Source organism: Antedon bifida, chromosome 9 (genome assembly GCF_963402885.1).
Source record: "Antedon bifida chromosome 9, ecAntBifi1.1, whole genome shotgun sequence".
Classification (NCBI taxonomy): domain Eukaryota; kingdom Metazoa; phylum Echinodermata; class Crinoidea; order Comatulida; family Antedonidae; genus Antedon; species Antedon bifida.
The window spans coordinates 4586382-4606000 of NC_136234.1; the positions used below are offsets into that span (position 1 = coordinate 4586382).

Sequence of the window (19619 nt, forward strand, 5' to 3'; positions counted from 1 at the left end):
CAGCTGATGTACGAATTTCTCGAGTTACGTGGATGTGTTGCGTGTGACCGTGATGTGTGATAAATTTTACGAAAAGATGGGTTCTACGTGGAAGCTAAACTTTGCTTTATTTATAGCATTATGTTTTACTAAATTGCAATTAATTAATGCTGCACTTGAACCAGGCGTAGTTAAGCATACAGTTTCTGTAAGATTTGCTTTAATTGTATTGTATAACTAGCCTAACAAACAGCTGAGAAAAGGGGCCTAACTCTAGGCCTAGCCTCTAGCCTAGGCCTAGTAGTAAGTAGAGGGCTATGGCCAGGCCGCTAGCTAGTCCTAGTAGGCCTAGGTATAGGCTTAGGCCTAGTCTAGAGTAGATAGGCCTAGCAGACAGATGTACCAATTGCGTTGTATGTGTGTGTGGTGTGTACCAATTAACGGTAAATTAAATTAACATAATTTAATTATTTATGCACAATATAGGCCTAGGCCCTATATTATAATATAAAATAATTATTTATATTTACATTTGTTTAGGAATAGGAGGCCTAGTTTAGTACTTATTATATTCTTTCAAAATGAATTAATATATGTTATTTTATCATTTCTAACCTCACAGCTGACAGATTTATCATTGGTCACATGAACCTGAGCTCCCAATTTCTTTGTTAAAAAAATGTTTTATTCCATATTATTTTATTATTATTATTTTAAACATTTATAATTTCTTCGATATTATTAATTAATTGATTAACAGGAAATACATTTACTGTATCCCTGTACATATTGGATCCAGATTTAGATTTTGGATCCAGATTTAAATTAACACAATTAGAAGCTCAAAGAACTTGTCTCAAGATGACCCGGGGACAGATACAATATAATATTAATATTTTGAAGTTACAAAGTTTGACGTTATTGAAGAAAAAAAGTATTTTGCGCATAAAACATTAAACCCTATGATATTAATTATAATTAGATACGAGGTATCAATCATCACAATGTCTTCTAAAATAGAATATTAATATTATATACATATTATATAAAGTTATTCCTCATAGGCTCCATTTTTTGATTGAGTAATTGGTGAACAGATGATCGGGCCATAGAGACGATCGGGCCCATTTTTTTATGTGCCCGATCGTCTTATACATTTGGCCCGATCATCACTAACATTATTTGTATGTACATAGTTTATTACATTTGTATCACAAACTCGTGGAAAGAACACCCTTAATTTATTTTATGGTGAACAATTATAAATTCATTCGTTCGTTTTTCCTTTATTTTTTTTATGGGCCGATCGTCTAATTATATTGGCCTGATCGTCTGAGTCGTTGAACCCGAACGTCCACAAAGTTGGGCCCGAACGTCCGCACATGTTTGTACCCGAAGCCTGATCATCTGCCCCCGATCGTATGTCAATCGAATAATTTCGTATGTTTTAATTTATCTTTTCTACTTGTTTTGTTTTAGAGGAATGATGTAATTGCAATTCATAAGAGTATGTATAACAACACTAACGTGACAGTGATAGGTAGGATGATAGACTTTTAAACATTTTCAAATTCAATTATACACAATGCAGATGCTTTCCAATATGAGGTGATAAGGTGTGATAATATGTATAAAGTGATATCTGTGTGAAAAAGTACTGTACACTTACAATGGTTTTAAATTTATGGGATGTAATTCCATGTCATTGTATGGGATGTAATTCCATGTATATTGGTGAAACCAATAGACGGTTATCAATGCGGGTGCGTGAACATTTCAGGGACAAGGCTTCTCACATTTTTCAACATCTGCAGGATTCAGAACGGTGTAAGGTCCTCGCTAAGGCAGAATGCTTCACCGTTCTGGTTTCTGCAGATTCCGCTTTCAAACTTAAGGTCAAGGAAGCCCTCCACATCTCGTGGAGTAAACCTTCCTTGAACAAACAAATCTATAACTTGGGCGTCACACTTGCCATATGATTGTTTGTTGCCTACATTCCTTGTTCTTTTATTATGCTAATTACTTACTTATTTACATACAACATGTCCTGTTGGTATATAAGCACTCTAGGCGTTGTTTACTGTTCTGATGATGAGAATAGTTTCTCGAAACATGTCACATTTTAAGGCAGTTTGCCTTTTTATTAAATGCTTCGCTATACAGTACTGTAGTCATCTTAACTTTTAAATTTATATAGCGCAAAATACAAATAGTCTCTATGCGCTGTTTATCACATGTGTAATGTGATTACAAATTACAGTATTCCTCATCAAGGGTTAGCCTCTTTCTGTTACTCATAAGTCATTAACTACAGTACTACTTTCATTTTCAGCCAATTGTCAAGATTCTAATTGCCAAATCAAACTCAAGTGGGTTCTTCGTTTCTCTGATTGTGATAACGCATTTGTAGATAATAATGTAAGTACAGTGCAAAAGCTGTAATGTGAATAATTTCAACTCTCTTAATACCGGACACCTTTGGGCTGGTCTATTATGTCTGGTTTTCTGCAAAGTCTGGTGTTCCGAAATGTGTTTTTAATGGTAAAATTAATTTGAGTTTGAGAAAAGTCTGGTTGTGGGCAAGTTTCCCGTTTTCAGAGAGTTCAGTGTTGGGAAAGTTTACTGTATCATTTTCGGTATTATATATTTGTTATGGTTTATCAAAATGAAAAAAAGTATATCATATGTATTGTTTGAAGGTTTGCATGGCGAAATCAAATGTTGATATAAAGTTTGCGGTACACCACGTACATTAGTTCTGAAAAGAACTTTTGAGTTTCTTGACGTTTCGATCAATATGCTTTGATCGTCCTCAGAACTAATATGTATCATTTTACAATACAGTTGTAAATAATGAACATGACAATTACAAACACAAACTTTTTCAATTGAGTGTTTTAAAATGTTTGTGGATTATTAATTGTATTGTTATTTTTATTTTAGTTGTGCATGTAGTAGTAGGAGAAATGTACTATTTATTCATAAATAATCTATATTGTGCCAGACTTACCTGGATAAATCGACAATAGCCTGTGCTCTCCAGAGGGAGGGCTTAGATACAAAAAGTAAAAGTTCCTACAGTATAACACTCCTGAACCATAATGGACTAGTCCGCAACCACTCCCTCAATTGGGAACGTTCCAACGTACCACCGTCTCCAGGTTCAAGTTATTACAGTACATATGCGAAAATGACATTGACATTTTTTTTTGTTAACAATTATTTTTTTCATTTTAGATTAATACTACAGTTTTGTTGAGCAACCCAGAATCATCGATGTTACAGTTTGAAAATATAATAAGATTTCAACAATCTATTGCGGGCAACGAGACAGAGACATGTGATCATAAAACTATGTTTCAGGTATCAATTATATGTACAGCTTATTACATTACATTTTACTTTTATTTCGGAAACCGACGTCTATAGTTACAAAATCAATTGAATAAATAAGTTTAAATAAAAAAAAGCAGACACAAAAAAAAACACCGGTATCAGATCATCTCAGGATCTCCATCATTTTGTTATGGATCCTGGATGATTCAAATGATGATACCATAATACATTCTATCATTTCATTTTTGCTAGCTGACATTCTCTTTAACAATAAAGTACCTGGCATGAATAACACTTTGATCACAGTGTGCGACGGACAATTTGTGATTTATCGGCCAAGTGTGCCGGTGAGGAAATTATCTATCATGTTTAATATTTTTTATTACGCGTGTCATTTTCCTCGCAGTTTGCAGCGAATGTGAGCTAACAGCTCACTAAAAAATTCCACTGCTCATGTACATTCTAATTTATTCGTCGTATAGTGTAGTAAGTAATTATCCAATCAGATTGTTTGAAAGCATTCGCGTATTGAAGCCGTTTAGTATGCATCCGATAGAACGCAATTACAGTTTGTGGCAAATTTTTTTGTGAGAGTTATTTATCTGAATGGTAATGGTTATTTAACATATGTTTAAAAAGATCTGCTTAATTTCACACTGAATCATATAGTACACAAACAATTGCATCACATACACAACATCTAATAAACTTTTGATTGATTTTTCTATAGTTTTAAGTCACTGTTAAGTACAGTAAATTGTAATGTAATGCGACATTTATATAGCGCTATTTCATGAAGATCAGAGCGTTGTTGACTTAGATGTTACACCTTTTCAACAACATTCTTCTCCCCTACAGTAACGGTCACATCGTGTCCTTGGCAGCTAACTACGGCGCCATTACATCTGTCTACAACGGTGTGTATGTGTGAACTAGTACACCGGGGTAACCCCGCTACTTGTCTCGAAAGATGTACTAGGTTCTTTAAAGCACATGAGCAATATGCATACACTGGACCTACGGTTTATAGTCCTTATCCGAGAAGACTTGTTCTACCACCAGAACCATGGAGCGAGAGAGCCTTGAACCCTTGCTGATGTTATGGCTATGGATTACGGTTCCACTGTCTTAACCGCTCGGCCACTCACTCACTCAAAATTATATAATACATCATTCTAATTTTCTCAGGATCAAAGTATTCTTGCACCTATTCAGTGCCGTACAACCGTCAATGGTGATATTGCGTTTTGCAAAGAAGAAAAAAATAAGGGAAAAGACGAAGAAAAAGATAAAGGAAAAGACGAAGGAAAAAATAAAGGAAAAGACGAAGGAAAAAATAAAAAAGAAAAAGAAGAAAATAAAGAAAACAAAGAAGGCAGACGGAAACGAGTGAGTAAATTCTATCTTTTAAAAATTTTTTGATTTTTTTTTTTTTTTATTAAAGATATATTGTCCCCCTGAAAAAATATTTTTTCTTAAAAATTTGTTTGTTGAAAATGCAATTTTAATTTTCTATAATAGTTATTCATTTTGACGAAAAGTTAATATGAAAAAACAATAATTACTGTACCTTAATAAAATGTTATTTAAAGTAAAAATAGTCAAATTGGCTGCCAGCCAATAGGTTTTTGGTTATATTTAACTGTTTATTTTGTCTTTATAAGTGAAAAAATTGTTTCTTTTTCTTTTTTTTTTATCTTTGAAACTGATTAACTTGATTAAACTACAAAATAGCCTATTCAAAGTCTGATTTCATTAATCTTAATTTTTTTTATATTTTTGGAGGACAATACATTTTTTTAAAGTTTAGATTAATTTTGTATTGGTACAATTCAGTGTTATCTGAGCTTATCAACTTCACATAAAAAAAGCATTCAGTGTTAAAACAAAAATTAAAAGCAGATAAAAATTATACTAAATTTGAAAGTTTGTTAAAATTAAAGATTGACTGAATCACAAACTGGAAAGTTATGATGTGGCTATAGACATTGTACAGTGAATGCATGGTAATTAGTTTAAAAACATTCAGTTTTTCCTACTGTAATTTGTGACATACTAGTAGTAAATGTTTTAAATATCATTAGGCAAGTGAAGGAGACCCCAAATCATCTTCCAAGCCACCCACAACTGCCAAGCAGCCCACAAATGCCAATCCACCCGCAACTTCCAAGCCACCCACAACTGCCAAGCAGCCCACACCTGCCAAGCAGTCCACACCTGCCAATCAGCCAACATCGAACAAACCAAAGGTTGGTCATTCTATCTATTTTATTTATTATTTCTACCACAACAAAATAGAATAATCACAACAAGAACACAATTGAATAAATATAACTATTATATGTTATATATGAAAAATAAGAAAAGATCACATAAACAAAAATGATCCCTAATTTCTTTTCAAATTTAAAGAAAAATTAAAAAAGAACTATGCATGAATCACTGGTGCATTTTCAATGTTGGTTCAATCGCATATGCTACAAAATGCTGCCTAAATAAACTAGTGACAGTCAAAAACAGAACTGCCTCATGTTATAGAACAATCCATGATATATTTACTCTGTCTATACTATCAACTTGTTTTTACTAAAAAAAAAAAAGCAGACCAGGTTAATTTTGACAGCCATCCTACTGTAAAGCTCTGTGTACACTATCAAACTAGTTTGACCAAAAAAAAAGTGTGATGTGCCCAAATATGGTAGTGATATGCCCAAATATGGTAGTGATATGACCAAATATGGTAGTGATATGCCCAAATATGCTAGTGATATGCCCAAATATGCTAGTGATATAGCCAAATATGGTAGTGATATGACAGCATATCATATTTTTTTGTCCCATATGTAAAGTTTAATAGTGTAGGCAGAGCTTAATATTATCAATTTTATATTGATGAATAAAGTAGGATCATGTACAAGAGAAGAATACATATCAACGGTGACATCAAACGATTTCGACTATGATGTTGTTGACACACACCTTAGCAGCGCATGCGCCATTTTTTTGTAACACTGTTGGCAGTCTGCGCTCTGTCGGCAGGAGAGATGGAACGTTTGATGTCAGGCCAATGCCTATCCTTGCCTACTTATTTTGTCCATGGTAAAATTAATCCACAAAAGATTTAAAAAAAAATAAAACTGCCTCATTAAAATATCAGAAATATTGATAACCATTGCTGTGCTTATTTTATCATTTAAACTCTGTCTACACTATATCAAACTTTGTGTGACAAAAAATGCGATGTGCCCATATATGGATCATATTTGGGAATATCACTACCATATTTGGGCACATCACACTTTTTTGTCAAACTAGTTTGATAGTGTAGACGGAGCTTTATAGTAGAACGGCTGTCAAAATCAACCTGTTGTATTTTTTATTTTGTTTTAGGTTCCAAATAGAGTGACAAACACATGGCAGGATGGTCGATATATCTTTGTGTTTTCCATTGAAACAGATTGCGAAAATCCATCCTTTAACAGTAAGTTATTATTTACCAGAACTGCTATACAGTGACTGCAACCTTGGTGTTGACATTCATTTGTCTATGACCCTACAATCATTTTAACATAAACTTTAATTAAAATGTTTTGATTTTTATATTGATATACAGTACATAATTATGTTAAAACAGGGCCGTAGCCAGGATTTGTCAAGGGGGGGTTCGGACACTAAGTATTTGGGTCCACTCCACTCCCCCGGGGTGGGGCATGAGGCGAAGCGAATTTTGTTGGGGGTGGGGCCTGAGACGAAGCAAATTTTGTTAAATGACACCCCTAGATGGCCGGAAAAGACACTCTCATGCAGCATGCTACCAATGTGCAAAACTATCGTATTTGGACTCGTGGACTATTTAAAGGACGATAACATTTGTTTCCATATGTTAGATGCGCGTCTCTGTGCGGAACCGCCGATTGTTTTATCATTTACTAGGTATTTCAAGTTCAATGCGAACGTACGTCTAGGAGAAGCCCCGAAAAAAAGCACACTGGGTGAAGGCAAATGCAATTCTTATTATAGCTCTATCTATAATATTTATTTACAGCAATTTGTTGAGGAAATTAAATATGCCAATGTAAATAGGTGATATTGATACATTTGAGTACGTATCGGCTGGTGGTCTAGAAAAAAATAATCGGATGCTATAATGTGAACTACAGTACATGATACCATAGATATTATAGTGTAAAATATTAATATTCACTATAATCCTCTATGATACATTATACTTCATAGCCACACATAAATACTGATGTATGTTGGAAGGCTATATACTTTATGCATTCTGCCTGACTGCCAGTGATGATCTAAACAATTGGTACGCAGTTGTCTGGCGGTGTCCTTTGTACGAATCGTTCGTGCCCCAGCTCGCTGTGAGACGCGTCAATATCATGTTACATGCAGGGACCAAACATTTATTTTTCAGGTTAAAATCGGCAATTCATTTGCAACTCTTAGAAATTTACAGACACGTATCCCTCGAAGTACGCTCATACAGGGAAGAAGGTACTGTATGAGTTATTCCGAACGAGTTTACGAATTTTTCAATTTACGAACAACTTTTTGTACTGTGTGGGGCACGTATTTGGAGGATTTCCGGAGATGAGGGTGAGGTATTGGGCATGTCGAGGATGGGGGTTCGCAGTCGGTTAATAGGGGTTCGCTGTAAAGGGGGGTTCGCCCGAACCATAAAAACCCCCCCTGGCTACGGGCCTGTAAAACATTGTTGAAATCGTATTTTGCACCAGGGAAGAACAACCAAAACTTGATCTTGGCCTCCCTATTTAAATAAAGTTAAATTTAAGTTTATGATTGCACCTTTGTTTTTGTAATGAGCAATTGTTCCGTCTGGGTGCGATATGAGAGGTTTTTCCCATCAAGATATAAACAGCTTCGTAATGTGCATGTAACAAAATCGTTATCCAGCACTAGGCATGGAATAAGAAATATTTATGCTCCAGCGAACACAGAATCTCTACTCACCCATTTCTCCTGTCCCTATTAAAGTAGCCATTTTTTAACCTATATACTAAATTTTTTACTTTTTGGTGCAAGTTATTCTATATATTATAGTTTTTTTAAACATTTTTTCCAGTTACTATTGAATTCGAAAGTGAGCATGGTTACCTGTCAGCAACTCAAAAACCTCTTCTTACAGTAAGTTAAATTTTTAAATTATTTTTTATTTTATTATTTATATTATTTTTGTACAATCATTATATTTATTATATACCAAACAAATAGGTCATTAAACAGTTTTTTCCCGTCGGACTTTAGGCCGCTCAATGACCAGTAATGTGTGATCAAAGTAGGAATGGTCAATTTTGTATATTTAATTAAATTTATTAACACTGGAACCAATCAATTTTCCATATGTATGTATTTCATGTATATTGGACAGAATAAAGTATTGTATTGTATATTATATTATTATTTTATGAAAATCCTGATACCATTAGACTTTCCCGACGGCCACTTACAAGGAACAACAAGAGGAACTGTACATATGACATAGTTTTAGTAAAAGTTTCGATAGGGGCCGCATTGCTTACTCTTCCTGCCTGCCAAACGACACAAAAAATAAGGTTTTTTGTACTTCTGCAACAACTTTCAGAAGAAAGGGAAATGTGAACAACATTGAATATATTACTACTTAATTATTTTTCGTCGTTCACACTGATTAAAAATATTTCACTTACATGAATTTAGCATATTTAGTCATGTCCTTTCCAGTGTGTGTGTGTTTAAATTGATTTTTTATTATTTACAGTTTTATGCTGTGATGTGTGCTGCGTACACTATATTAGCGTTCCTGTGGCTTCTCATGATGGCTTGTCAATGGAGAGATATACTTAGAATTCAGTTTTGGATCTGTGGTGTTGTTATATTAGGTAAAAGCTTTAATATTTAATTAAGCTTGGTTCCCACTAGAACGCAAACCCAGGACGTAGACCGCAACAAAGCGAATTGATGGATTATTCCAACTGTCGCTTCAATAACTACATTTCGTTTCCTCTTTTATATATGCAATTATTTTACAAGCTTTTTTGTGATAATTGTGTAGTGTGTAGTTGAAGCTTAGTTCCCACTAGGACGTAACACAACAACTTAAGGAATTTAACCAATCACAAGTGATAGATTATTCAAATTTTTATTTGTGATTGGTCAACTCGATTGCGTTGCACTTATGTCCTTATGTTGCGTCCTGGTGGGAACCAAGCTTTAGTGACGTCTATAACATATATTATTGCAGTAATAAATATTGTTACTGCAGTAGAATAGATTTTACATACAGATGATAATATGCAGATAATTATAACTAAAACAATGACTTGAGCAAAGATGCAAGAGTAAAGCTCTGTCTACACTATCAAACTTGTTTGATTTAAAAAATGTGATATGCCTAAATATGGTAGTGATATGCCCAAATATGGTAGTTATATGACATCATATATGTGCGCATCACATTTTTTTTCACATAAAGTTTGATAGTGTAGACAGAGCTTAAGATATAACATATTAATGTAATAATAATAATAATAGTGTGTCCACACCTAAATTATGGTTAAGTATAATTATAGAAGCCAGACAGAGACAATACAAGATTTCTGATTTACAAGTGTGAACACTACTTAGTAGTATTTTTTCCCTTCACATTCAGGTCTTCTTGAGAAAGTAGTGTTCTACTCTGAGTACCACCACATGAACAAGACAGGTTTCTCCTCTCCCGCTGCTTTGATCTTTGCTGAATTGGTCTCCTGTCTGAAGAGGACAGTCGCAAGAATGCTTGTTATTATTGTTAGCATGGGATTTGGAATCACAAAGTAAGTCAATAACTGTACGGACATGGGTGTCTCCCTCCTCGCTCATGCCACCACCTCCTCGCTCATGCCACCACCTCCTCGCTCATGCCACCACCTCCTCGCTCATGCCACCACCTCCTCGCTCATGCCACCACCTCCTCGCTCATGCCACCACCTCCTCGCTCATGCCACCACCTCCTCGCTCATGCCACCACCTCCTCGCTCATGCCACCACCTCCTCGCTCATGCCACCACCTCCTCGCTCATGCCACCACCTCCTCGCTCATGCCACCACCTCCTCGCTCATGCCACCACCTCCTAGCTCATGCCACCACCTCCTCGCTCATGCCACCACCTCCTCGCTCATGCCACCACCTCCTCGCTCATGCCACCACCTCCTCGCTCATGCCACCACCTCCTCGCTCATGCCACCACCTCCTCGCTCATGCCACCACCTCCTCGCTCATGCCACCACCTCCTCGCTCATGCCACCACCTCCTCGCTCATGCCACCACCTCCTCGCTCATGCCACCACCTCCTCGCTCATGCCACCACCTCCTCGCTCATGCCACCACCTCCTCGCTCATGCCACCACCTCCTCAACTCCATTTGAACACAATTTGGTTTAGGATTCGGAAGATTTTTTGTTATTGTTTGTGTTACACACATGTATATCTCTCTCTCACTCCCAGATCTCTCTTACAGTAGATTCCTTTGTTCAGTAAGGGATTATATCCATGCATTCAAATCCAAAGACAAATTACTGAAAAAATGACAATGCTGTTGGTATCATCACATTTTTTTGTCACATAAAGTTTGATAGTGTAGACAGAGCTTTATGTTTTTCTTTTTATACAGACCACGTCTTGGACCTCAGTTGCATCGTGTGATTGGAGTTGGATTTTTATTCTTTGTGCTAAGCTCAATTGAGGCGTGTTTGCGTGTCCAAGGTGTAAGTGAATTGGTTGACATGTTTTGCTTCTAAAACCACGTTCAAAATCATAAATGTGGTTTTAATCCTTGATTTGTCTGTACTGTATATAGTACAGTAGCAACTCTATTAAGGGGTTCACTTCAGAACTCAAAAAATTATTCATTTAATAGAGTTGTCCCCTGAAAAAGGGTTAGCCGTTGTGTTATATATTTCCCCATCATACTTTTCACATGAAAATTAATAGAGGTGTCCCCTGAATAGGGGTTAGCCATATGTAATATATGTATTGCCCCTCGTTCTTTTCAAATGAAAGGACCCCCTTAATAGAGGTGTCTCAGACGAGGGGTTCCATAATTGTCTTTCTAAATGATAAGGCCTAAAAACAATGGTTGATGAGGTTATAAATTATTAATTATTTATCTTTATAGAGTGTACAGCAAGACCTTGTAGCCAGCATTCCTCTAGCTGTCCTGGATGCTGTCATTTGCTACTGGATATCCTTTTGTTAGTGACATACAACCCACTCTTATTATTAAGTGTTTCTAATAGTCTACACTATCAAACTTTATGTGACAAAATATGTGATGTGCCCATATATAGACATGATGATGACATATCACTACCATCATTGGGCATATCACTACCATATTTGGGCACATCACATTTTTTTTGTCAAACTAGTTTGGTGGTGTAGACAGAGCTTTATCCAACCAATGATATCACAACACTTATTGATACTAGTATCCTAAAAAGCAATAAAGTTATTTCATAATATTTTGGTTATACTTTAGGCTTTGAGAAATGGAAATTTCAAAAATGATGTAATACTAGGCCTTGTCTTTAGAGGCATGTACTTGCCTAACACACACCTAATATCCCCCTGTGGTGTGATTTAGATTTGGTAACTATCTACACACTTAGATACAAAAACATACCTACACCTGAATGTGTTGAGGAGTGCAATTTGTAGTATGCCTGTATCATCGTTATCTTATTCCAAATTTTAGAACTGTAACTTCTAATTATTCTCATTGGTTAGAATTGAAGTGAATGAGAATGCTATCGCACTTTGATATTAAAAAAAACACATTTTTCATTTTTTTAATTCTACAAGTGATTCTTTTATTTTTCTGCAGCACTCTACTTTTCAATGTTCTCAACGATAAACAATACTTTAGTTTTATTTATCTTCCTTACATTTAACTTCACATCTTTACAAACTTGGTGGACACAACGAGAACACTGAGACTACGCCGTAACCTTGTCAAGCTCTGGCTGTACCGCCATTTCACCAACTGTCTCATCTTTTGCATCGTTGCGGCCATCATTTTCCTCGTATGGTCTATGAAGGAACACAAAGCTGCTGTCTGTGTCACTGTAAGTGTTTCTGTACAGTGTGTTTTGAATTATATCTATTTATTAGCAAAATACACATCTACAAAATTGTAATATATATATATGTTTTTATCCCAGCCTAAAGTATCCTAATTGTTGATTCATTACCTGCCAACGAAACCGGACTAAAGGCCAATTTACACAGACGAACGCTTACCATGTTACTCGTAGAATCTGTATCTATCCTGAGTGTAAACATGCTCCGCGTTGTGTGTAAATGATCATAAGGAATAACATAGATTCTATATTTTTATTACCGTTACCGTTCGTCTGTGTAAATTGGCCTTTAGGGATCTATATTGAAACAGACTAGATGCAGGAGAAATTTTGTAGATGATGTGTTGTTGAATTTGTTATTTAATTATTATTTAAATAATTTTTTGCTAGAGATGGACGGAGCTTTGGTTGGACGATGCGTACTGGCACATTCTCTTCTACATCGTACTTGTTGTAATCATCATCTTGTGGCGTCCAACCGCCAACAACCAGCGTTACGCTTATTCACCGCTCACTGACGCGCTTGATGATGACGAGTCAAAGGAGCCAATGATTCCAGAATCATTTGGTATGTCTTGTTTCAACCCCCCTCTCTCTCTCTCTTTTCACTGACACCATCCCCCCTCCCCACTTCACTCTTCATTCATTGCCTTCTGGTTAACTTTGTGAAACCATAATTATATATTTTTCAGAGGGCATGAAAATGCGTAATGTAAACCGTACAGATTCTACGCCAAATAAAGTCGAAGACGATCTGAAGTGGATCGAAGATAATATTCCAGCTTCTGTAGCAGATGCGTAAGTGATGTTTTTATTGTACAATTTAGAACAGATCCTATTACTACTAATAATGGTAGTCTTATGTAGTGTGTAATACAATATTTCTAAGCGCTTCACACACAAAAATGATCCATAAAATATCCAAATAAAAAAACAAAGAAAAGTAGAGGAACCATTTACACTGCTCAGTTGTCCAGCACTTTGAAGCTCCCATATGAGAGCTCGCTGGAACAGTATTCACAGAGCTAGAGTGAAAAAAGCATCTGTCTATCCTACCAAAGTAAGAAAAAAGATGTTGCTTAAGACTTTTTAAAAAAAATATCGATTGATGTTGCCTCTTTAATCTTGTGACAGATCATTCCAAAGACAAGCAGATGGTTGTTGACATCCTTCACCTTTATTAGTGTTAACGTTATTCTATTTATAGATTTATTTATTTTCATAGGGCTCTCGCCGCATTTGATGACTCCGATGAAGAGATAGTTACAAATATTGAACGCAGTAAAATGGAATGAAGGTGTAGTGGTTAATTTATAGAGATTTTGCACCAAATGTACTGTACGTACAACTTTTAATATTTGCAATAATTTCGCGCAGATGTCTCGTACAATTTATATTACCTTGTAATTAGAAGACATCCTTATTCCACTGGTAAGCTAAGAAGTTTATGGCTACAGGTGCATGAAAGTATTTGCATTCAGATAACCACATGTATGCAAATTAGCCAAATCTGCACCAGGTGTACATTTTACATCCGATCTAGCTTCCCGAGATTCCTGAGATGTTTGCCAACTTATGAAATAGTGCCCTCTGGTGCTTTTGAACAGCAACATTTAAACCACCTTTATTTAAAGTGGCAAAATTCATTCAGATTTGTTAAAGATTGTTTTCTTATATCTAGGCTGCTAGAATGATAGCGTTATCAATTTGATTCATGGTAGTGTCTTCTTTACCACATCACTTTTACCTGTACATCATTTGATTTTTGGAAAAAATGATGATGTTTCTATTATCCGTTGTTGATAAATGATACCATTACATTAACCAACATCGGCTTTCTCTCAACACACCTACATATTCAAAGCCTCTCAGCGAGTAATAGCCCTCCTATTTCAGGCACCTCTGGCTGCCCATAGAGTTTTAATCAGAAACTCTAAATGCAAAGAATATTTGTATACTATACTGAACTAAGTTGTTTTAAACGTTCTTTATATTTGTTTTTTAGCTCACCAGCACTCATTGTATATAATACTTAGAAAAAGGTTACAATTGTATGTAACAATGCTATATTAAATGATAAATAAAGAGGGCTTTATTTAGTGGTGGCACAATGTCTAGTGTAAAGATGATCCTGGTTGTTAGACAAGTATATTGCATTTTGAAATATTAAAACCAGTTGTACCATCTGAGAATCTCTGCCTGGGTGATAAAGCATGACGATGATAAGATGATTTGTATTAACATCTGCAACAAACGGGGTTCCCCACAAAAAAGAAAAAAAAGGTTCTTTTTTTGCTCTCCAAAAGGGCCAGTGGATCATCTTGAAACCTGTCGAATAAAATTACGATACAAAAAGCCATCTTTTATTGTATTGCTTGAATGACTTGAGAAAGAAGAAAAGCTGTCTAGCGCCCTCTATTATACTTTATTACAATACCAAATCATTACTATTTTAATACACATTTTTATTCTCTCTGCCTTATATGAGATATATATCACATTAGTAAATAATTAATTTGAGCAGAGCTTTATTTAATTGAAATGATTTTATTGATTATTTTTTGCTGTTGAATAACATTTTTTTTGTTAAATCAACTTTTTGAGACTTCTTAAAAAATCTTCTTAAAATTTGATATTCTTTTTTATATATAAAAAATGTTTAACTTTCTGACAAATACAAATGAAAGCAGAGCGTTTATTCAAATAAATATGGTAATGATAGGTTTAAACTGACCCTCTTCACAAATGTTTTGTTCCCAAACCGGGTGCTGTACACCATGTTCCCCATTCAAATATATACAAACATATCTTTATTTAATATTTACATACTAAAATATAATTTGTCCTAATTTGTTAAATGTTTTGAGGTTTATTTTATTTAACAGAAACATTTAAAGCATCCCTCCCCACTATGCTTTAAACATTTATTATTATTAATCTTCATAGAACAAATTTGAATTTAAATAGTGTACAATTAACTTATAATAATATGTATATAAGAAACATACCATATTTGGGTAGAAACATACCATATTTGGATAGATTGTGTTTTACCATTAACATATTTCTGGCAAAGAATTAATTAAGCACTTTTTTATTATCATTACTGCGTTTACAAGTTACATTATGTTTTGAATAAATTATTTTGCTTGTTCGTCTACCTAGAGGTTGTTTTGTTTTTTAATGGTACTTATCTATTTTACCAGTTTAATAAAACGGTTCTTGGGTGTTCATTCAGTCCAGTCCTTTTTGTGCTGATCATAGAGTTATTACAGGCCAACTAGAGTGCAAATTAGGCGACACTGACAGTGATGGGAATTTCCTTGCAAGTTCCTTGTTCGCTTCGCTAGTAAGAATTCTTGTTGAGGTGCTGATATTGTAATGTTATTACGTAATAGCATTATAATTTTTTCATTTCATTTTGATTTTAAAATCAAAGTGGGAGTGCTCTTTAACGAAAGACATTTACATTTGGAGATCGTCATTCAAATATAAACTATAAAGAACGTTAGAACAGTATAAAATGTATCAATATTTACAACAAAAATATATTGTTTGAAATCTATCAACCGGCGATTATCCTTTTTAGTTTTTGTTAGTTTCTTCAATGCTCAATTTGATAGGATCGTAAAACACGGCGGTACCGCCGGTTACCTCTCCTGTGGCAGCAGTAGCAACGTCGCCAACTTCTTGAAAAGGTCGTCTAACGCGCATGCTCCGCCAGAACTCTCTTATTTGGCGTGATATTTGTTGTTCTGAAATTCCCGACGTAACACCCTCAAAGCCATCTCCTTCCTCTGATACTTGAATCGGTATACCGATATTATCACTATTGTTTATTTGACTTGCTGGTGGTGTATGTGAACTAACTTGAATATCCCCAACACAATCTCCTTCTTCCGATACTTGAATCGGTATACCGATATTATCTTTCTCGTCCTTTACTTGACATTCCTGTTTAGGAACTCCTTGTGACGTAGCTTGAATCGGTATCTCGACCATATCTCGTTCTTCCACCGGTTGTTGAATCGGTATCTCGACCTCCGCCGGTTTTTGAATCGATATGCCGATAACTTCTTTCTCGTCCTTTATTACTTGGCATTCCTGTTTAGGAACTCCTTGTGACGTAGCTTGAATCGGTATCTCGACCATACCTCGCTCCTCCGCCGATTTTTGAATCGGTATTCCGATAACTTCTTTCTCATTGTTTACTTGGCATTTCGATTGTTTAGGAACTCTTTGTTGTGAGGTAGCTTGAATCGGTCTCACAACACCATCTTCTTCTTTTCCTTCTTCTGCCTGATTCGGTATACCGATAACTTTTTTTTCATTGTTATTTTTACTTTCTGGATGTTCATGATATTTCTTGTGCTCCATACCTGCGTAAGTAAGGATATCATTATACTAAACATGTGGACTTACATAATGTACTGGTTCTTCTACCAAAAACCCATTGGCTGGCAGCCAATTTGGTTATATTTGGGTTACTAATAATATATTTAGATAAAAGACAACCCATTCTGCGCATTTTGTCAAAAAAACAAAACGGGGTGTAAACAATAATCGGGACATCTTATAACCGTTATAGTATAAATCACAATGTATTATATTTGACACGGGAATTGATCACAAACATCGGTATGTACATTAATTTAGACACAATAATACACTAGACATGAAACTCGTCACTTTGACGAGTTAGTTATCCGCACAACGACAAACGCCACGTGCACGTCATACGTTGGAATATTGCACACAGATAAAGATTATGGCATTATGACAAGAACTGAAGAATATGATATGCTGTTAGTGCTGAATTCTGTCAATTTTGTGTGATATAGTATATACATGCAAACAGTATAATCTGTATACATATTACATACAGTGTAGAATAGGTGAAATTACGGGACCCGCCATTTATTCCAATTTTTAACATGGCGACGGTATCAAAATGAAACACTTAAATAGCAATTTCAGAAGGAAATTATCTCAGGAACAACATATTAACGTGTAGAAGAAATTTGAAAACGTAAAATATAGATGCGCACCCTTTTAAATGTGATGAACTATTACGCAAAATATAAAAATAAGACTTTTTTTATTCAACTGGCCATATGATGACGTCACAACATCCGATTGGCAAAATGTTTACATGAATTCGTATCTACAATCCAATAGCTTCCAGAAAACGTTTTAATCGTGATTATCACATTTTATTCTTACGAGCTATTACAGATTAAAATTTACTGTAAAGATGAAATTAATGACCCACGTAATTAAAATTTTTAGGCATGATGACGTCATAAAAATTAAAATATTTTTATCTCATGCTAAAGAAAGTTGATTGACCTACACAATATATAAATTTAGGAGAAAAAGGAATACAGATAAGCGTGATGCGCTCCATTGAATGTGATGAGAAATAACAAAAGAGACAAAAATACTATATTTTACATTCGTGTGGCCATACGATGACGTCACAATGTTTTTTTAGCCTTATCGATGCATGATCCGATATCTACAACTCATCAACTTCTAGATTTTGTAATAAATAAACGGTTCACGGTTTACTTTAGAAACTATGACTGTTTAAAAAAAGACATAATTTTGACGATTTTTTAAGCTTTTTCATAAAAAACGCGCAAGAATTGTCTAATTCAACGTGTTCGTATGGCGTTATTTAAACTGGAAAATGTCTAAATTGTTTTCAAAATTACTAGGAAAGACTTGAAAAATATAATTCAAGAGAAAAAAATATGTTTTTAACGCTACGTGCGCACCGCGTGCGTAAAAAATTGCGCGCCCGTGGGAATTTTTGACATGCTCAAAATGACAAGAAACGCATAAAAATTAGAAATTAATTTTGCGCATTTTGAAATTTTAAATGCGCGTGCGCGCGTAACTTCTTGTGAAACATGCCATTTTTAATCCGTAGAAAGTTTGCCCCTGATATCTATATATAAATTATGGTTAATTCTGACATAGGCGAGCACAATGCAAAAACTTCGGTACAAATCTCCGCCATGGATACCTACCTTATCTATCTCAGATGTACCGCGAAACGTAGATTTGATAACATTAGTTTTCACATCGACGCTATTGTTCCATATTTCTATCTTAGGAAGATATTATAAAGGGTTTTATAAGACATTTTCTGATTTCAATCGGTAAATTTTAACTCTACGCGCGGTAGAAGTTATTTCCGGGTTCACGGTAAGGTGTGTCAATCACCTTGCAAGTTCCCTGCATTGTTGGTTTCAACCAGGGAGTTGTAAAACAACTCCCTGTTTCAACTAAGTTGGCCGTTGGTGTTTGGTGGCGATAGCCATTTTGTTTTTTTTTTGTTTTCGGACCGCGCGTGTGAAGGTATAGTAATTACATAAAGATCAAATTAAATATATTCATAAAACATATGAGTAAATTGTGGGAAATAATTATATAAAATGACATCGCGAGAATTGATGTCTTTTGTTTGAAATCGAATGAAACCCCGATAGCTGAGTTGTTGAGAAGCTGCCAGGACTTTATGTATACTGTGCGCTATCTGTGTCCCGTCAGGACCCTTGGATACTTCTGCCCATGTTGCAAGCCGTCTAAAACGTCTTCCTTCTTAGGCCAAAACGGCTCACTGTGTCGCGGAATAATGTATTAATTATATCAATTAGGAAGGTATTTATTTGAATAAATGCCCGGAACACCTCCTCAATAAAACATCACTTAAAATAATTATCGCCACTCAACCCCCACCCATCCAAATACCATCTAATAAACGCCCATCCACATTTATACACACAATATTGTATTATATTTATAACACAATTATACTATTTTTACTGTTATCTACAATTTACCAAGCATTTGTTATTCTTTTTTTACCACTTTTCATATCTACAATAAACTACTTAATAAGCTACGTAAATTAATTATCTAAGAGACTGAAACAGGTTAGTTTTACGAATATAAAAAGTATTTAAATAATGGTAACCGTACAGGCCAGAATGTCCTTCTAAAACTTTTTACCCGAGTCATTATCATTCCGAGAACCATCGTCTACACGTCCTAGAGGGGGAGCGAGCGAAGCGAGCTCACCCTCTAGTGACTTAAATTTTGTCAAAGTGTCAATACTAAATGACTTTTGGTTTTTAATCTATGATCAATCATTGAAATTCATAAAA

The 19619-nt window shown here is 35.1% G+C and overlaps 1 protein-coding gene across 2 annotated transcripts in view; it reads left to right on the forward strand.

Annotated features, from left to right (window-relative positions):
* The first annotated feature begins 21 nt into the window (after window positions 1-21).
* Window positions 22-19619, forward strand: part of LOC144852595 (transmembrane protein 87A-like) — a 72464-nt gene continuing 52866 nt past the window's right edge. The window contains exons 1-16 of one of the 2 annotated variants that reach the window (XM_078710499.1): window positions 30-187; window positions 1459-1519; window positions 2312-2397; window positions 3217-3342; window positions 4504-4704; window positions 5400-5564; window positions 6706-6796; window positions 8411-8472; window positions 9086-9206; window positions 9977-10139; window positions 10977-11070; window positions 11481-11546; window positions 12262-12429; window positions 12835-13012; window positions 13137-13242; window positions 13670-15604. In XM_078710499.1, the coding sequence (XP_078566625.1) occupies window positions 53-187; window positions 1459-1519; window positions 2312-2397; window positions 3217-3342; window positions 4504-4704; window positions 5400-5564; window positions 6706-6796; window positions 8411-8472; window positions 9086-9206; window positions 9977-10139; window positions 10977-11070; window positions 11481-11546; window positions 12262-12429; window positions 12835-13012; window positions 13137-13242; window positions 13670-13739 (1893 nt within the window). In that variant the 5' untranslated portion in view covers window positions 30-52 and the 3' untranslated portion in view covers window positions 13740-15604. Of the gene's footprint in view, window positions 188-1458; window positions 1520-2311; window positions 2398-3216; window positions 3343-4503; window positions 4705-5399; window positions 5565-6705; window positions 6797-8410; window positions 8473-9085; window positions 9207-9976; window positions 10140-10976; window positions 11071-11480; window positions 11547-12261; window positions 12430-12834; window positions 13013-13136; window positions 13243-13669; window positions 15605-19619 lie in introns of those variants that run through there. The other variant, XM_078710500.1, reaches the window with a different exon arrangement.